General features: G+C 46.1%; 2 protein-coding genes across 2 annotated transcripts in view; one reads left to right on the top strand and one right to left on the bottom strand.

Annotated features, from left to right (window-relative positions):
* The first annotated feature begins 448 nt into the window (after window positions 1–448).
* Window positions 449–14,483, top strand: ubn2a (ubinuclein 2a). The gene is made up of 17 exons (XM_080833337.1): window positions 449–1,206; window positions 2,020–2,154; window positions 2,614–2,715; window positions 2,989–3,117; window positions 3,419–3,513; window positions 4,128–4,659; window positions 5,582–5,652; window positions 5,863–5,992; window positions 6,465–6,574; window positions 6,937–7,047; window positions 7,288–7,431; window positions 7,585–7,632; window positions 7,773–7,818; window positions 8,019–9,413; window positions 10,267–10,459; window positions 12,052–12,120; window positions 12,441–14,483. The coding sequence occupies exons 1-17, from the start codon at window positions 910–912 to the stop codon at window positions 12,485–12,487; spliced, it is 3,654 nt and encodes a 1,217-aa protein (XP_080689463.1). The 5' UTR covers window positions 449–909; the 3' UTR covers window positions 12,488–14,483.
* Window positions 14,484–14,682: 199 nt separating this feature from the next.
* Window positions 14,683–17,645, bottom strand: part of LOC308380922 (myosin-10-like) — a 35,356-nt gene continuing 32,393 nt past the window's right edge. The window contains exon 37 of the mRNA XM_080858387.1: window positions 14,683–17,414. Within this exon, the coding sequence (XP_080714513.1) occupies window positions 17,279–17,414 (136 nt within the window). The 3' untranslated portion in view covers window positions 14,683–17,278. The remainder of the gene's footprint in view (window positions 17,415–17,645) is intronic.

Genomic DNA, 17,645 nt, shown 5'->3' with positions numbered 1-17,645 from the left:
ATAATGTATATACAGCCCCTAAAGCTACCCTTTGCGAGAAAATAGCCCAATGTGGAAGCCCGTGAAGCAACAGGTGGTGCGAAGGCGAGCAGTGCTTAATATGGATACTTTGCAATTTATCAGACACAACGAAATGGCTGCATTTGAGCCTGACGTTTGATTTTATATTCTATCTACGGTTGTCATATAAAGAGCACGCTTCAGTGGCCTCTGTGCTCTGCACTCCCTGCACATTTATGGACAGGATATAGCGCTTGGATACTGAAATATGACGTCCGTTATTATGCAGCCCTGTCTCCCTGAAAGAAGTCGCGATTTAAACCTAATCAGCAATTTCTGCCCCTGTTGACTAGATGGGCAGGGTGAAGGATGGTATCACAGTACATCCGCCGAATCGCCATTTCGGATCACAATTCTGAGGCATCGACCATGGAAAGATCAGCTGGTATACTCATTCCACAAAAAACGGCCAGTTGGAAAAAGTTCGGACATTAGCATAGTAATATCTTGTATTTTATTCTAGAGGTGGGTTTTAACATTAGGAATAGACTGATTGGACGTGTTGCCCTTTACGCTCACGCTGTTTCCGGTTTCTTTCTGCGCGCAGGCCCAGCGACCTCACTGATATTTTATTTACTCCTGAAATCCAAGATGGCTGTCCTGAATGCCTCGGTCCCCTAGCAATTGAGGATGCGAGTAGCTACTGAAAAAACAACTTTCCCCCGACCATCTCTTCCCCTGGAACTACATTCGTAAGGTGCGGAGGATACCTTTGCATCTTACCAGCCTCTAAATATAATTTCCATCCAGGTTCAATCCCTCTAATTCGCCTATTTAAAGTAGTTTCGCGAAGTAACCCTCTGTCGCTGTCTCTGTCCTGAGCGAGGTTGAGACAGCCTGCACATCCAAATGGCCGAACCGAGAAAAGTGCAATTTGTCACCCTGTCGGCCTTTGCCGCTGGTCCAGCCACTGAACCTAGGAAACGCCGGTTGGACGACGAGGCCGATAAAAACTTTGATGGAGATGCAGGGATTGGCACATCCACGACTGGGGCAATAGGAGATGGTGGATTGTTCGGCAAAACTGGCGACAGAGACAGCGTTGAACCCAAGAGGGTAACCGTGCGATTAAACCTGTCTCTCACCGAGCCCAACGACCAGTCTTCGGCCGAGTTCAATTACAGCGAACTCATTCAATCCCTTCAGGTATGCACGGTTTTATTTTATGCCTGTAAAGACCTGGAATTTGTTACCTTGACAAAACTCAGATCAGTTTAGGGAAGTGGGCATTTGTGAATTTGTGTAGCCAACAGTTACCTCGAGTAAAGGCACCTTTAGCATTCATTGCTCTTTGCTATCTATTGCAACAGATTAGCTTGTTAACGTTAGCAAACACAAGTTGGTGGGACGAGTCGCATACCTTTGAATGTATGGCTGACCCTGCCTTGTTATTATTTCTTATAAAGAAGCAAGTGCAGCTGTAATTTAGTTTAGAAGCTGACCATATTATCAAGCTCATGTATCAATAATGTTGTTTCTGTCGTGGCACTTGAGTAACATGTCGCTTACTGTCCATAACAACTCTAGAAAGTTGTAACGTTTCATAGGTAGCCAGCTAGCTTGTCAGCTAACGTAAATGTGCATGTGGTAGCCACTTAACATATGTGTTGTTATGGATTAGGCCTTAATGCTCTTTAAAGGGTTGAAGTTGGCGTACAGATGCCCCGGAAGGACGGAGGTTCGAATAATTCGTGCACTGGTCTCGTGACTACACGCGTAAAAATAGTGTTATTATGAAATAATGATAATTCAACATGACACACCTTGAGCTCGTTTTAACATCTGTATTTCATTAAATTGTCTATTACGTCTATTGGCATATTAACGCATCACTGGAAATGTTAGTATTTCCTTGATGAGACGTGTTGATCAAGTTTTGTTGAGTGCATCTACGAGAGATTAGGAATGCATTCTGCCTCTTGACCTTATCGTCTTTGGATCTTTGTTTTCTGTCTTAAGAAGAAGCAACAGAAACCTAAACCTACACCCACACCCGCACCCACACCCGCCCTTGACCCAAATGACCCCTTCAATGATGACGAGAAGGATCGCCAGCAGGTGGAGGCTTTGGCTAAAAAGTTTGAGAATAAATATGTGAGTATTCCTTTATCTTTGATAATGGTTGTCAACAAGTCCCCCGAGGGATACCCCCCTCCCTAGCTACCCTGATTCGATTAGCCTACTATTTTTTTATGAATGTAGTAGAAACAAATCCATAGTGTGCTCACAGAAAAGCATAAGCATTGATGGATCATGTTGAAGTGCTTCTGTTTTATCTAGATTGAAAGAGCTTAAATGTAAACCTCTGTTTTATTGTGATGCAACATGCTCACCATTAAAATGATGGAGTGGCAAAGTTGTACTGCCGCTGGTGTAAAAGAGGCACAAGAAATATTCTAGGTTCTGAGCCTTGTGGTGTTTGGTAAATTGTCAGTGCTGGTGTAAGTCCTTACTGTAATATGCAAATGATGGTAGTATTTCTCTTTGTTGTGATGGTGGTCTGCAACTGAATTATCAGTAGAAATAAACTGCTTATCTGAATCCATTTCTTAGGGTAATAGTGGTAAAAAGAAAAGGAAGGATCGCATGCAAGACCTGATAGACATTGGGTTTGGATATGACGAGACAGACCCTTTCATTGATAACTCGGAGGCAGTGAGTACAAATCTACCACTCTAACATAAACCTGGTTCTAGTGTATCCCTTTGATTTAATACAGTACTTTACACCATCGGTCACAAGATAAGCTAAGTTAAGGCATAAGGTCCTCCTTCAGGTCACTAAGTAAGCGTTGTCTGTGCAGATACTGTCATAGGAATCTCAAAAATTTGAAAGGGAATAATATCATGTCTAGATCTAGTCATACATAGTCAAATTTTCATGAATGCACATGGTAAACGTACATTTTTGTCCCTGTTTTCGCTGTAGTATGATGAGCTGGTGCCAGCGTCGTTATCCACCAAACTGGGTGGCTTCTACATCAACACGGGCACGCTGCAGTTTCGCGCTGCCTCCGAGTCAGAGGGCGAGGACGGAGGCAAAGTTGGCACACCAGTGGTGAGTGCTGGTTAAAGGGATGGTATAGACATTATACAGCCTATACTATACGGTATAAAAGGATGGTATAGAGACATTGTCGATATAGCCTCAGTCTCAACCATAGAGCGTTGGCTTGACTATGTAGCTCAAAAGTAGTACATTCCTAAAATAAAATTTGGACTAATTTACGTATTTCTATATACGTTTTGTGGAAATTAATGGGATATCAGTGATTTAGTGACTATGTGGAAGGTGTAAATAATGTTAAATAACAAATAATGAGTGTTTTAAAGCCTGATTGTTTTTCCTTAAACTGAAGGATGGTGGAGTACAGATGATCAAGAAGCGAAAGAGGAAAGAGGGAACAATTCTGGAGGAGAAGAAACCCAGAAAGAACCGAGTGCCTAAACAAGGGTAAGGAGACATGGATCTGACATGGCATTGTTATGTCTAACATATTATTAACATCAAATGGATGCTCTGAGGATACCACAGATGGTCAAACATGATTTGTAGGAAAATTAAATTCAAAGGATGATGAGTTTGTCTCCAACACACCTACACACATTAGAGATGTAGGCTTTTTTTTTTTTTTATCTCAAACAACCTTTCATGTCATTAATGCTAGGATGCCAGTATTAGGGCAGACCATCCCCCCTCAGAAAGGGTGCATTAGACATGCTCTGATTGGTCCATCCGTCCCCATTGCTGGTGAACTGTACACCAGGGGAAGTAGTGGATTCCTTGAGGGCGAGGAGTCACTCTGACTTTCATCAGAAGCTTCCAGTAACCAGCTCATTAGGACCATGATGCCATGTGCCTTCTCAAGCCAGGGAAATTATCTGAGCAACTCAGAGGAGAGGTGCAGAGGATCAGGTCCTTGTGCCTTGGGCTAGGCTAGCGTAGAATGGCTAATGTAGAATGGCTAGTGTAGAAAGGCTAGCGGCTAGCGTAGAATAGCAAGCGTAGAATGGCTAGAAGCAACCGTGACGTGATGTGTGTGTGTGTGTGTGTGACCTGTTGTGCAGCACTGCCTTGACCCTCCACCGGCCGGAGAAGAAGAAGAGGAAGAAGCTGATGAAAGACTCTCTGTACCTGGCCGCCATGCTGCGGCGCTTCACCCGGGAGAAGGAGGAGCTGCGCACCACAAACCCGACCGCCACGCCGCACCTGGGCCTGGCCAACGCCGCCCACGCCAACCACATGCTCCACAACTCCGGCCTGCCCGGCAACAGCTCGGCCACGGCCGGCACCAACGACGTCTCCCTCGCCGACTTGACCTCCGACCCGGCCATGATGTCGCTGCTGAACTCGGCCAACGAGAGCGAGCTGCAGGATCTCCTTGGCGACCTGGACTTCAGCCTGCTGGACCCACCCACCATGATGGCCAGCCCCGGCAGGGAGAACGGGCTGATGGGAGTGGGGGCTGCTCCGGGGCAGAAGGCGGGTCAGGGGAGAGGGCAGGGGGGCCTTGGGGTCGGGGGAGGGCTCCTGTCCCCCCCTCCTCTGCCCATCGGCCTGCCCGCCCCTCTCATCAAACGCATCGAGGACCTACGGGCGGTGAGTGTGTGTGCTTCTATGAGTGTGGGCTTCTTTAGTTGCTGGGTTAGCCATTTTAGTTTTTACTGCGTTCCCCAAACGTCTACAGTGACTTAACTGTGTGACCTTAAAAGGCAGTGGTTGAGAGGTGGAATGAATATATTGCTAATGATATACAAGACAGTTTTAATAGAATGAACTCTGCTTGTTCCCTGTGTGAAAGTGCGATCTGTTGTAGCTAACTCTGCACTTCTGCGTGTGTGTGTATGGCCATAGGACCCATGTCTAGAATCGAACAGATATTTTTGACTTCGTGCTCCTGACAAACCCACATTTCTGGTTGCTCTGAGCATCAGTTAGAAATCTGTGACTGTGACTTGCACCTCATTAGTGCAGATTACAGCTCTGACCTTCTCAGTCCTGAAAGCAATTAGAAAAGGAATGGTGAAAACAAAGTGTCTCAGCTTCGCGAGTTTACAGCTGTGTGTGTGTGTGTGTGTGTGTGTGTGTGATCTCATCAGAGAATCCTTTATTGATCCACCTCGGACTCATTAATGATATTAGCATGGGTGATGGAGTGCCATGTATTTTCTGACAGGAAATGGAGGCAGCCAGTGCGTGTGTGTGTGAGTTGTGGAGAAAGGACAAGTAGAAAGAGAGCAGGAGAGAGAGAGGTGAGAGCTGTCAGGCCAAGCTAAAGGACAACGAGACAGGAGGAGAGAACATGAGGGACATAAAAATAACACAGCCAAAATTAGACACTTAACTTCCACTCATTTACTTTCTGCTCGAGTGGGGATTCTACACGGAGAGTGAAGGTGTCTTTGCACAAGCATAGTGTCCTAATCACAAGTCTGTCACATGTTATGGTTGGGGTTGGATGGGATGCCAGTGACTGAAGTCTGTTTCTTTTCATTTCCTTCCATCTCCTTCCCACTCAAAGGCGTCACGGCAGTTTGACCAAGAGGGCAGAAAGAAGTTTTTTACCTTGGATATGAACAATATTTTGCTCGAGTAAGTATTTTCTTGTTTGCTCTTTGGCCCGTTGAATACCTTTCACATGTTACCTGATTGTTTTTTAAGTACCTTCTGTCTCTAGGACTTCGTCTGCCATCTAGATCTCTATACATTCGTTAGCTCAATATACAACCTGTCTTGTCACCCATGCCTCTTGTCTCCATGACTGTCCTCACACCCTGCCCCGCTGTGCTGTGCTCCTCTCAGCATTGAGCTGCAGGTCCAGGAGCAGCCGGCTGAAGCGCGCTCCGCCATCTACTCCCACATGGAGGCCTTCGTGCCCTGCAACAAGGAGGCCCTCCTCAAGCGCCTCAAGAAGCTCAGCCTCAACATACAGGTGAGACAACCCAACCATCACAAGGACGCTTTAGTGTCCTTCATAGCAGTTACTGGAGTTTGGTCAGGGTTGTCAGATGGCTTGTTTGTTAAAGTGATATTATATATTATGTTTTTTTTTTTTTTTTTTAAAGTTGTGGTTTTGTACCTAGGTTTTCTAAAGGCCTCAAGTTCATTTGATTGTATGTGGAAGAGAAGTGAGAAAAATGTCTGGCATTTCCAGAGTGTGATATGCAGTTGCAATTGGGGGAGGGTGGTCAACTATTCCCTCGGAGTATACATAGAACTTAGACAGTACGACATTGTTATAAACTACACAGTGTGACAATGTTTAAATGTTTGGACCCACCCCACCCCCCACCCTCCAAAAAAAAGGAAAAACCAAATGCTTGCCGCCTTTGAAGAGTGAATAGTGCTTGCTGCTCTGATGAGATCATATATCTTTTCATCATGAATGTCTTTCTCCCTCTTAGGATGACCGTCTGCGCACTCCCCTCTTGAAGCTGAAGCTGGCTGTCTGTAGTGTCATGCCCGAACAGATTGCGAGATACAACATGGACTGTGTGGCCAAGGCTGCTGCCAAGTATGATCCTCGCTCTCTCTCTCTCTCGCTCTCTCACTCTCACTCTCACTCTCACTCTACACCTCCACACCCTCCTGTTCACACTTCCAACTCAGTGCAGCGTCCAAAACACGTCTTACTACTTTGAGAAATGTTTGTGTGGTGCTGCCCATGGGTTCAACACAGTCACTACATGTTTATTTAGGACGTTTCTGGATTTTGCTCATAATCTGTCTGTTTACTAATGGATCCATATGCAGTGGCTAACGGAACTAGCTAAAGAACACCCATCTTGTGGACTTTTGGACTTTTTACTTTTCAAAATAACTGGATAAGGCTTTGGTTTTAAACCTGTGTGTGTGTGTGTATGTGTTTGTGTCTAGGCAGCAATCTGAAGAAGGAGAGAAGAATGGTTCTGAGGAGGAGGATGAGGAGAAGCCAGGGAAGAGGGTGATGGGACCACGGAAGAAGTTCATCTGGGATGACAAACTCAGGTTAGACCTCCTCTTCTGACTGAGGAAACCTTGGATTACGTCGTTGGCATCCTGGTTTACCCTTCATACTGTTAACCACCAAAATACCCTAAGAAATCATTCCATTACTACTCTGTTAGTGATCCGTTTTGTGTGTGTGTGTGTGTGTGTGTGTGTGTGTGTGTGTGTGTGTGTGTGTGTGTGTGTGTGTGTGTGTGTGTGTGTGTGTGTGTGTGTGTGTGTGTGTGTTTGTTAATGCAGGACTCTGCTGTGTAACCTCGTGCGGGTGAAGTTGAGCTGTTATGAAGCTGAACCCCAGGGCTCCCCCTCCGTGGAGGAATACCTCAAGGCCTTCATGGAGAACGAGGTCAAACCCCTCTGGCCTAAGGGCTGGATGCAGGCCAGGTTGGTGTGGACCATGGTTCCTCAATGTCTTTGTGTGTGTGTCCTTGTCCGTTTGTGTGTTTTGTTATTTGTTTTTAAGATAGCACTTTTAATGGTGTGGGGGACCTCAAGGCTAATGCTCCTACACTTTGTTGTTGTTCTGTTTTGTCACAGGATGCTCTTCAAAGAGAGCCGCATCGTGCACGGCCACCTTACTGGGCTGTGAGTTAACATCTCTTTTATTATTATTATTATTATTATTGTTGTTGTTGTTAACAGTAGTAGTAATACAACTGTGTAAGGATGTAATGAATTGACTCATAGACAAGAATTAATGTTGTCTCATTTCCCCTGGATTACAGGGGCAAGAAAAGAATGGTCCCTGGTCCCAAAGCTATTAAAGCCAAGGTGAGTACAAACACGCTTTTCTTTGTAGGGCAGCTTTGGGGTGATAGAGCCTTACTGTTTTTATTATATATTTCTTTTAATTTGTGAAATATATCAAACGTTTCTTGAATCCTCTTCTCTCCAGTTTGACTTTGACTGTGAATGGTCTGCTGTAGAGCAGTGTTTGTGTTGATTCTCACGCCATGTTTCTTTGTGTCCAGGAGGGCATTTGGATCCCTCGGCCCGGTATAGTGGGAGTCAGCCCTGCTCCCCCCACCACTCCGGTCATCCGCAGGCCACCTACCTCGCCCTCAGAGCCCATCTGCCTCTCTGACTCGCTGGACGAAGACCTGGCCACCAACTCACTGGACTCCATCTCCCAGGCGCTGGCTCTCCTCAGTAACGCAGCCAAAGGCCTGACCCAGACCAACGGGCCTCCCACCTCCTCTCCGGTCAGCATGGCCAGCTCAACTGCGGCTAGCATCCTCGTCGGCCACTACGCTTCCTCCCTTTCACATTCCGTGACGTCGAAACTGGACAGCCCTATTATGACCCTGGCTAACATGAGCACGCTATCTACCTCTCCCTCTCTCTCTCCCTCGCTCTGCCGCCCGATGACGATTACCTCATCCCCCTCCGCTGCCTCCCGGGCCGAGGCCTATTCAATGCTGAAAGACGCTGGACTCTTATCACAGGCCCAGAGACTCGCCATGACCCCCACCCACAGGTCCGGCGCCGGGCTCAACTCGCCCTCTCCCCCCAAACCTCGGCCCCCGCCCACCGCGTCTCCCCTCCTGCCCCCTCAACAGAAGTCCTTCTGCCCCCCAGGGATGAAGCCAGGCCAGGCCACGCCACCCTCTGGGATGGCCAAGAGCTCCGCTAATAAGCTGTCCGGTGTCAGCGGCGGGATGGGTGGAGGCTCTCCGCTGGCCCGAGTGAACTCTCACCCCTCGCAGCTCAACGCTAAGAGCCCCCAGCAGCCCCAGCGGCTGCCAGGCTCCCCCTCTCCCGTCCCTTCCTCTTCCTCCCCCATCATCATCTCCCACCCCCAGGCCAAAGCCCAACACCCCCACCCCCAGTCCAACTTCATCACCCCTATGCAGGCCACCCTCACCAAGTCCTCCCACAGCAGCAGTTCCCCGATCATCAAACTAACCCCACGTCCTCCCGCCCCTACTCCACCTCCTTCTTCCTCCCCATCCCCCTCTTCCTCCCCCTCCTCTCTTCCCCTCTCCCGGCCTCAGATGATGGTGAACTCCCACCAGTACAGTGCAAAGGGGGCTGGTTTCCGACCCCCGTTCACCACGGCACAGGGAGGGGCGTCTGTCAAAGCCGGTCAGGGGATTTATAGTTACGCGGGTGGTCAGAAGCCCTCCACACCTCTGAGTGGAGCGGGAGGAAACACCAACCCAAGCCCGATTGGCACGCCCCCTTCAGCAGTCAGCAGTCATCAGGACATCATCTCCTCCCCGTCAGTGATCTCGGTCAATCACGGACAGAGGCAGAGGGCGGTGGGAGGGGCCGGTCACAGTGCCAAAGCCGTGACCAGTCGAGCGTCTGCCTCAACGATGACCTCAACAATGACGTCGCCATCTGTCAGCTCACATCTGTCGCAGGTGGGTTACCGAGGGTTACAACTTGGGTTAAAGAGCTAAGTATGGAGTAGGGCTGTCAAAATTGCTCAAAAATGACGTTCCAATATTCCCTTTAAAAAAACACATATATTCGCACATATTCGAATTTCTGGTTGCGAATTACGCGCGTCAATAACAGGACAAATGAATACAACGAAACATAACTACTTGTATCTGTTATTTATTTAAGTTTAAACATATTTAACAACATATTACCGACACAAAAATAAGTAAATTAACTAATGACCAAGACCGCAGACCTTGGCCTCTCGCTCGCACACACGCATATTATGCAATATTTACTTGGGTGCACATTTTGGAGATGTTGCTAGTTTGGCTCAACAAGTTTACCATCAACTGATCAAAATCCGAAATATTTCCAGACATCACTCTTTAGATTTTTGGGGGTTACAATCACTTTCTCTGCTGCGGTCAGGCTGGGTTCTGCACTTCCTGCCATCTTCCACACAAGTTAACGGTCAGCAGTGACGCTGTGCCAGACAGTGCGACTTCTGCGCCCACCCGCAAAGCAGACAGTCGCGCTGCTGCTTCCGATGCTGTTTTTTTACATTGCAATATTAATTTCCACATCCGAAATTCTGTTTCTATCAACTATTCCAATATATATTCAAATTTAGAAAACTCGTTTACAGCCCTAGTGTGGAGAAGACAGGTGGAAAATCCTATTTTTGAAGGGATCTGAAGATAACACATTTGAGTACCAGCAATTCTGTCCCTCTTTATTGTCGAACGGATCTAACCTAAACTGGTAATGTTTTTGTGCCCCCCCCCCCCCCTCCATGTTCTGTTCTGTCCTGTCCTGTCCTGTCCGCAGGTGTCCTCAGCAGCAGCCACTAACCTCCTGAGCTCCGTGCCCTCTCTGCCCCTGGGCTTTGGCATGCTAGGGGGTCTGGTGCCCGTCTCCCTGCCCTTCCAGTTCCCCCAGCTGCTTAACTTCGCCCCGCCCACTGCCCCTGGCAGCATGGGCTCCTCTCCGGGCGCCAACTCAGGATACACCCTGGCACAGAGTAAGTGACCAATCAGGAGGATCCTCACACACTTCCGTTAACATTACACACAGATTAGCCAATGGCAGTATGCCTTTCATTCATGCTTCATATTGACCTCAGAGTTTTATTATCTGTTTGAACAGAAACCAGTTTCGTAAATAATGATGAAATGACTAAAACCTTCTCATAATTTTTGTAATATAGAACTCGTACTCTGCTTCAGTCAAACTAGATGTGCCCATTTGTGATGTGTCCAGTGTAACTGTTGCCTTCCCTCTCGTACAGTCTTGTGAGAGTGCTCAGAAGAATATGTGTAATCAGCAGTAGGGCTGAACGATTTGGGAAAATAATCTAATTGCGACCCCCCCCCCCCCCCCTCAAATATTGTGATTACGATTCAATATCTGCATTTTTTTTTTTTTTTTTATCCTCTTTTTTCCCCCAACAAAACGTAATGAATGATTTAAATATGACCAACACAATATTAGATACATTTAGTGTAAAATATTCTTTCCCACATTTTACATTTTTATTTAACTGCTTATTACAGAAACAAGTCGGTGGCTTTGCCACAGTGCATTTAAGTCATTTAAACAAAGTCAAAGTCAGGTATAAACACAAGGCATGCACTTTTTAAACACTGTGCAAAATGTACCATCTTAAAGGGATAGTTCGGTTTTTAAGACCTGAATCTGTATGGCTTCCCCGTCACCAGTGTCATGCAATCATGCATCACTTACCCCCGACAGCGTCCTGTGAGCAGAGTTCTTGTCCAGTTTTGGTCAAACCGAAAGTAGTCCGGCAGGTTTGCTAGACCCAGCAAAATAAAACGTTTCTCTTCCCAAAACATTATGTGTTCAAAAGAGTGATATATTTGCATCCCAAAAACATGGTAGTGGAAAAAGTCACACCTCGTTATCACTTGGCCCTATTTTCAGTACGCTCGATACTGCAACCTCACAGCTAGAGTCTACCTGTTTGATTCTCGAAAGTTGCCTGAGAGAAACGTCTGTCACAGGAAAACGATGCTTTATGTCAATTTTATCAAATGTTGTCTCAGTTTTCATCGTTTTCCTGTGATGGACGTTTCTCTCAGGCAACTTTGGTGAATCAAACTTTCGCGTTTCACGTTTTATTTTGCTGGGTCTAGCAAACCTGCCGGACTACTTTCGGTTTGACCAAAACTGGACGAGAACTCTGCTCACAGGACGCTGTCGGGGGTAAGGGATGCATGATTGCATGACACTGGTGACGGGGAAGCCATACAGATTCATGTCTTAAAAACGGAACTATCCCTTTAAGAAAAAAAAATATATAGACCACGTTGTTGTAATCGCGCACGTTGCGGTTAGAAAATCGCGTTTTATCATATCGAGATTTTATCGCAAATGCAATTAATCCTTCAGCCCTAATCAGCAGAGGGTGATGGTGCTCTGTCTAGTACTCGTGCACAAGCTAGTCTCCAGCACTTCTTCCTCCCTCTAACCCTCCTGCCCTCTGTTGACCCTCTCCACAACCCTGGCCTCCTCCATCACTATTTCTCCTCTCTCCATCATCCCTCCTTCCATCTCACCTCCTCTTTGTTGGATCCCTCATGGCTCTCTCCTCAGATCTGTTTAAGAGCCTCCAGTCAGGGTCTCAGGCTGCTCTACCTCCTCACTTGCAGCTTGCTTTCTCAGGTAAACTCTGCTCCTTCTCCTCCTCCTCCTCCTCCTCCTCCTCCTCCCCTCTGTCTGTTCCCTCCTCCAGTTGTTGTTCTCCCTCTCCTCTCCTCTCCTCTCCTTCTCTTTGGACTGTGACTTCAGGCCACCCGGTTGTCCTGTGTTCCTCTCCTCACCCGTTCATGTCTTTTATTGTAGGACTGTTGGCATGCAGTACTAAGATCCCATCCAGTGTTATCTTTCCAAACAGAACTAACCACCAGTGCATGCCTTGGGCTTCTAGTGCAGCAGGTTTGACTGTGTGACTGATGTTATGTGCACGTGATGCTTTCCCTCAGATACAAACCAAAGCCAGGGTGGAGACATGAAGAGGAAGACCCACTGACCAGTCACGAGCCCCGACTGTGAACGCCACGGAAGTGACGTCGTCCGCTGCTGGGGGTTTTCAGTACAGCTTTGATTGACACAGCAGTAGAAGACTGCAAAAGGAGAAACCTTTTTTCTTATTGATGGACCTAACGCATTAATGACCCTCATTCTAATTATTGTCATTCTATTTTTAATTGATTACTGTTTTGGAATGTTAGGAAGGGTGATTGCGTTTTTTTTTTTTTTGTCAACATGTTTACATGACAGACCTTTATCACTGTGGAGAGAGAGGGGTGTGTAGGAGAATAGAAGCTATCTAATTTAATTTGTATTTAAGTCAGTGTTGGCCGGACTTTTCCTGTGTAAAGAGTTGTTAAATAGGACTTCTATCTGTTTTTTTTTTATTCTTATTTGTAGATCCGACTCCCTCTCTCCGTCTGTGGGGTGGTAGTCCTCTGTTCTGTTGCCCTCTCTTACAAACTGACTGTTAATACATTAGCTATTAATATGGATCAATTATTTATAATTTTCTCACAGGGACATACAATTATGATGTGTAGGAGTGTGCGAGTGGGTTAATATGGGGTGTATGTATATAAATATACATATATATAAATATAATATGCTCTATTTTCTTTCCAGGTCAGTATGATTTGTGTGTGTGTGTGTGTGTGAGCTCATATCCCTCTCTCTTACACAGTGTCTTTGGTGCTGTACATCACTGGACCTTGAAATAGAAAAAAAAAGAAACTTGAAATGATGAAATGGCTCTTTTTTTATAAGAAATTGAGCAAAAAGCTTCTGTGGGAAGTGTGTGTGTGTGTGTCTGTGTGTGTGTGTGTCAGGGTGTCAGGTAAAGAAATTGTCTGTAGCCTACTTGAACTTTATTTCTGAATATTTCATTGCTTATCAGTACAAAACTCCAATACTCAATACAACAGATCGCCTTAGTTTGTACGTTTTGAACTATGCAGGACTCTTTCTGGCTCATGCACAAGTACAGCCACACGCCTCAGCTCCTGTGCTCCGCTCCTCTGGTGGTTGGTGGGGGATTTGCTCGGGTTTCTTTTTCTGTGCAGGGCGTTTCTCAAGACTCCTCCATTTATCTTTCAGCTTCCGCTGACATACCTCTCTGGAAACTCAGTTCTTCCCTACATATAAGCTCCTCATCCTCCTCCTCTATTGATAACTTCCTCTAGCATTCATCACTCCTGTGGTGGTTTGACCGACTGAATGAACAGTGGCGCCAAAGAAAAGTTCTTGAGGAGGGGTTTTGTCGGTCAGCTGGCGAGTTTGCAAGAGATTGTGTGTGTGCAAGTCTGTGTGAATGTGTGCTCATTTGATCATATTCTTGAAAAAGATGTACTTAAGTGTTTTCTCGGTGGTCTGTCTGGATGTTGTGAAAGGATTTCCCCTCCCCCCTAAGAAGCCACATAGGTTGAGAACACTTTGGAGTCGCATTCTGACAATATTACATTTCACTGTCTTTGACTCCTTATTTTTATCTGTTTATTTTGTAGATTATTGTCGTGTGTTGATTCTAAAATAAAAATATGCTGTCAGTTTTTGGTGTGAGTCTTGTGTAAGGCCACCTGTCTTTGTCACCGTGTCATAGTGTGTGCATAGGTGTCAAAAGGTTTGTTGGAGTTTTCCCACTTGTTGACGGATTCAGTTTGTTTGACAGCTTTGGATTGGAAAGAAACCGCTAACCTTGAACATAGGGCTGTAACACTATGGTCTGATAAAAACATATTGGTCCACAGGCCCTATCCCAGTTGCTGCTTTCCTTTGGATTTGGGTTGAAAATTATGTCTGGGTGTTTAATACATTGGGGGCCATGGTAATGTGATGTAAACAGACAGATGCTGGAGACATTTCAGTATTCAGTGTTGAATACTTGGCAACTTGAAATGATGTTATCTATCTGGGGAGAAAGGTAAGATTCCAAATTTGCTCTGCACCTAACTGTAGAAGCATGTTTGACCTCATTCGTTGTCGTGTGGGATGACGAGCCTACCATGACCATTTTAAAGCTTCTTGTTCATCAATGTACTTGTATAACAGCTTTTACCATAAGGTAATGTGAACAGTCACCTGTAAAAGTAATAAATCACATTCCTTTTACAATGAATATGTTTTATTTTCCTTTACAAAAAATCACTGTCTAGAAATACAGGTATACAAGAAATAAAAGGAGATATTTGCAGTTGAACAACTGGTTGTCAACAGCCAGTCCAATAATAATAATAGTAATAATAATAATGAGGATCGTAATAATTATAACTAGATCATGGATGATAAAGCTTTGAACCAAATGAAATCACACGTCCTGCTGGAGCGGCAGCAGAAGGCTCCTCGTTTCACAATAACACTGATTCTTGCCCATGGTCTACTGATGAGGTGGTCTACTGATGAGTTTGCCTACGGGGTCGGGAGACACACACACTGGATATGATATGAAGTACAGGGAAGAGAACCTGGAGAGAAAGTAGCGGGTGCCTATGTAGTGAATCTTCTCCAGTCTGCCAGTTCCGCCTTGATGTTTAGCTTAGCACGAGTACACATCAGTGTTATAGACGCAACGTGTGCGGCGTACCCACTGATGCTTTCTTAACGTGGCTAAGGCACTTCTTAAAGAAACATTATCATGACGTGATTCCCAGATCCTCTCTTTCTCTTCTGTAATACTGAGATAAGCATGTAAGGTGAGGACAGTGAGGATATGAGGAATCCAGCAGGTCTTCTTCCTCTCACACAGACCTGTAATGACTGTGTTTCTGTCCTGTCACTCACTCCTGGAGATCCCGCCCCTTTAGTGTGGAGGAACCTCCACCATCATCATATCCGACCCAGCCCATTTTAAACTAGGGCACATTTGATTTCTTTGACTAAAGTCTCCAGGTGGCAAATGTGACTGATACTGTCAAGTATGACTCCCTTGACTTGCCCCACTTAAAGTGAGCTGAAGTAAATGATGGGGGACTCCAGGAGGGTGAGGAACACACACAGCTTTAGTGGCAAAACATTCAGAACATTCAGATGCACACTTGTCATTAAGTGACCCTTACATGGACCTTAAGGCATCACCTCTTAATTGTTTACATGAATGAAAAGTACATCTGTCTCTCCAGTCTAGTCAGTTATTTTTCGCATTGAATGGAATGTAGGTTAAAACAATGCCTACCTCAAACCAGACACAAGCGTAAAACCCCAAATATTTACAAGCTATTTGTAAACCCTTCAAAAGGTGATGTCTTGAGATGAAGTACCAGCTCATACCATCTATTCTTAGCCATCATTGAGTCCAAGAACAGATACAATTCTAAGTGCCTGTCAGCAAATTCCAGTCAAGTCACCCATTCACATGGTGAGAGACATGCAAACTCTCTTTGGGTGTGTATGGTCAAAAGTCCTTTCGTTGAACCAGTCTTCATTTGGTTTAAGCGCCTCCAACGTTAGTGTATGAATGGAGAGGATGTTTTTGTAGTACCTTACCTCCCCTGTTAAGTCTATTCAGATATCTATTGTTAAATCACAAAGACCTTGTAGTGTATCTTCACAAACCCACTTAACTGTGGAGTGGGATGGGAGGGGGTATTTACCTCTCCTTCCAGTTTCAGTAAGCAGTCATGCTATAATGTGCAGTATAGAGCAATCTGAAGTCATAATACATCCACTATCATCGTTTAGAGCCCGAACGGCCTGATCCCAGATCAACTGGCTACCTCTGTCGGTCACATACTGTGGACTGAGTTGGGGTCTGTAGCCAGCTGATCATAGGAGCAGGTCTTCATTCAGGTGTTACCTTGCCAAAACAAAGAGAAAGTGGTCCAGTTGGTCAAATTATAAAAAAAAAGAGAAAAGAACAAAGAAAGGATAAAAGGTTAATTCAATAACCAGTAAGTTCTGGAGGCTTTAGCGTTACGTATGCCTTTAAATGGTACAGAGATGTAGTGGCAGGTTGCAATTTCACAGTTATCTTTTTTTTTCTAGTTAGTTTCCAGTCCATGTCCTCAAACGCCAGAGTGGCAACGGATCACGGAGATACTTTCACAGAGTTTTATCACTGAAGAACAGCAGTCCACCAGAGCAACAGAAGCAGCTGGGCTGGGCTGGGAGTCACGGAACCTCGGCAGTGCCCGCCTTATTAGTGGACAGCTGTGTGGTCTGAGGACAAGTGTCAGCTGGGCTTGCATCGCTAGATGATGGCTTTGGGGCTGTTGGTGAGGGGGGACACATGTGACTGTGTACATACGTGTGTGCGTCCTCACGTGCATACACCTACACACAGTTCACACGGAAAATGCACTTGTACCTAGAGTAGCGCTGTTCTTTTGTTTGTTTGTTTCCTTCGTCATAAGTAGAGTACGTCGTCATTCCAGAGGGGATAGCGTGAGATGCTAGAAGCACTGAGGTGCGCTTGGCCTTGCAGCGTGCCAGAGTAGAATAAGGCAGAGTAGCAGTTCCCCTGGGAGTCTCATGTGTGTTTGTGTGTGTGTGTGTGTGTGTGTGTGTGGAAGATTGTGGTGGTTATTCTCACCCTCCTGGGTCCTGTTAAATGTGCGAGTCTATGTGTGTGTATGCGGGTATGTGTGTATTGGTTGCTGTGTGTGTGTGTCTATATGTGTGTATGCGGGTATATATGTCTGTTTTGGTTGGTGTGTGTGTGTGTGAATGCAGGTATGTGTGTATCGGTTTGTGTGTGTGTGTGTATGTGTGTATGCATGTATGTGTATATTGGTTGGTGTGTGTGTGTGTGTGTGTGTGTTGGGGTCAGGTTGGGGTTGGCAGCTGGCTGGAGGCCGCTCTACTCTGCCTGGGCAGCCTGCGTCTCGTTGAGGTCGCTGGCCCGGCTGTCGGCGTCGTCATCCGAGACCTCTCCCTCCATCTGCAGCTGACGCCGCCCCGACCGGCCGGACGAGAAGCTCACGGGGCCGCCGCGCCTAGATAGGGGTCAGAGGTCACCAGATGTTTAAGAGGTTTAGACCTAAAGCCTGGCTGCTGAGGCACAGGTCAGATGCCCCTGAGTGGAGGTCAGGTCAGGGCTGATGGAGGATACTAGAAACAGGGACTGATCTCCCTCAGGAAATAGGGCAGGGTGGTGTTAGCTGCGTGTCTGAGTGTGTCAGCTTGTGGCGTATGGAATTAAACCAGATTACTGCAGATCTACGCTG

The sequence above is a fragment of the Sprattus sprattus genome, assembly GCF_963457725.1.
Source record: "Sprattus sprattus genome assembly, chromosome: 1".
NCBI classification, from domain to species: domain Eukaryota; kingdom Metazoa; phylum Chordata; class Actinopteri; order Clupeiformes; family Clupeidae; genus Sprattus; species Sprattus sprattus.
This window is presented reverse-complemented; position numbering and strand designations above follow the sequence as displayed.

What these genes read in the sequence shown, in the direction of transcription:
- ubn2a (XM_080833337.1), top strand. Translation starts at nt 910, where the DNA reads ATGGCCGAACCGAGAAAAGTGCAATTTGTCACCCTGTCGGCCTTTGCC. An exon ending in TCATTGATAACTCGGAGGCA is followed by an intron (nt 2,716 to 2,988) that starts GTGAGTACAAAT and finishes TTTTCGCTGTAG; the next exon opens with TATGATGAGCTGGTGCCAGC. An exon ending in AACCGAGTGCCTAAACAAGG is followed by an intron (nt 3,514 to 4,127) that starts GTAAGGAGACAT and finishes CCTGTTGTGCAG; the next exon opens with CACTGCCTTGACCCTCCACC.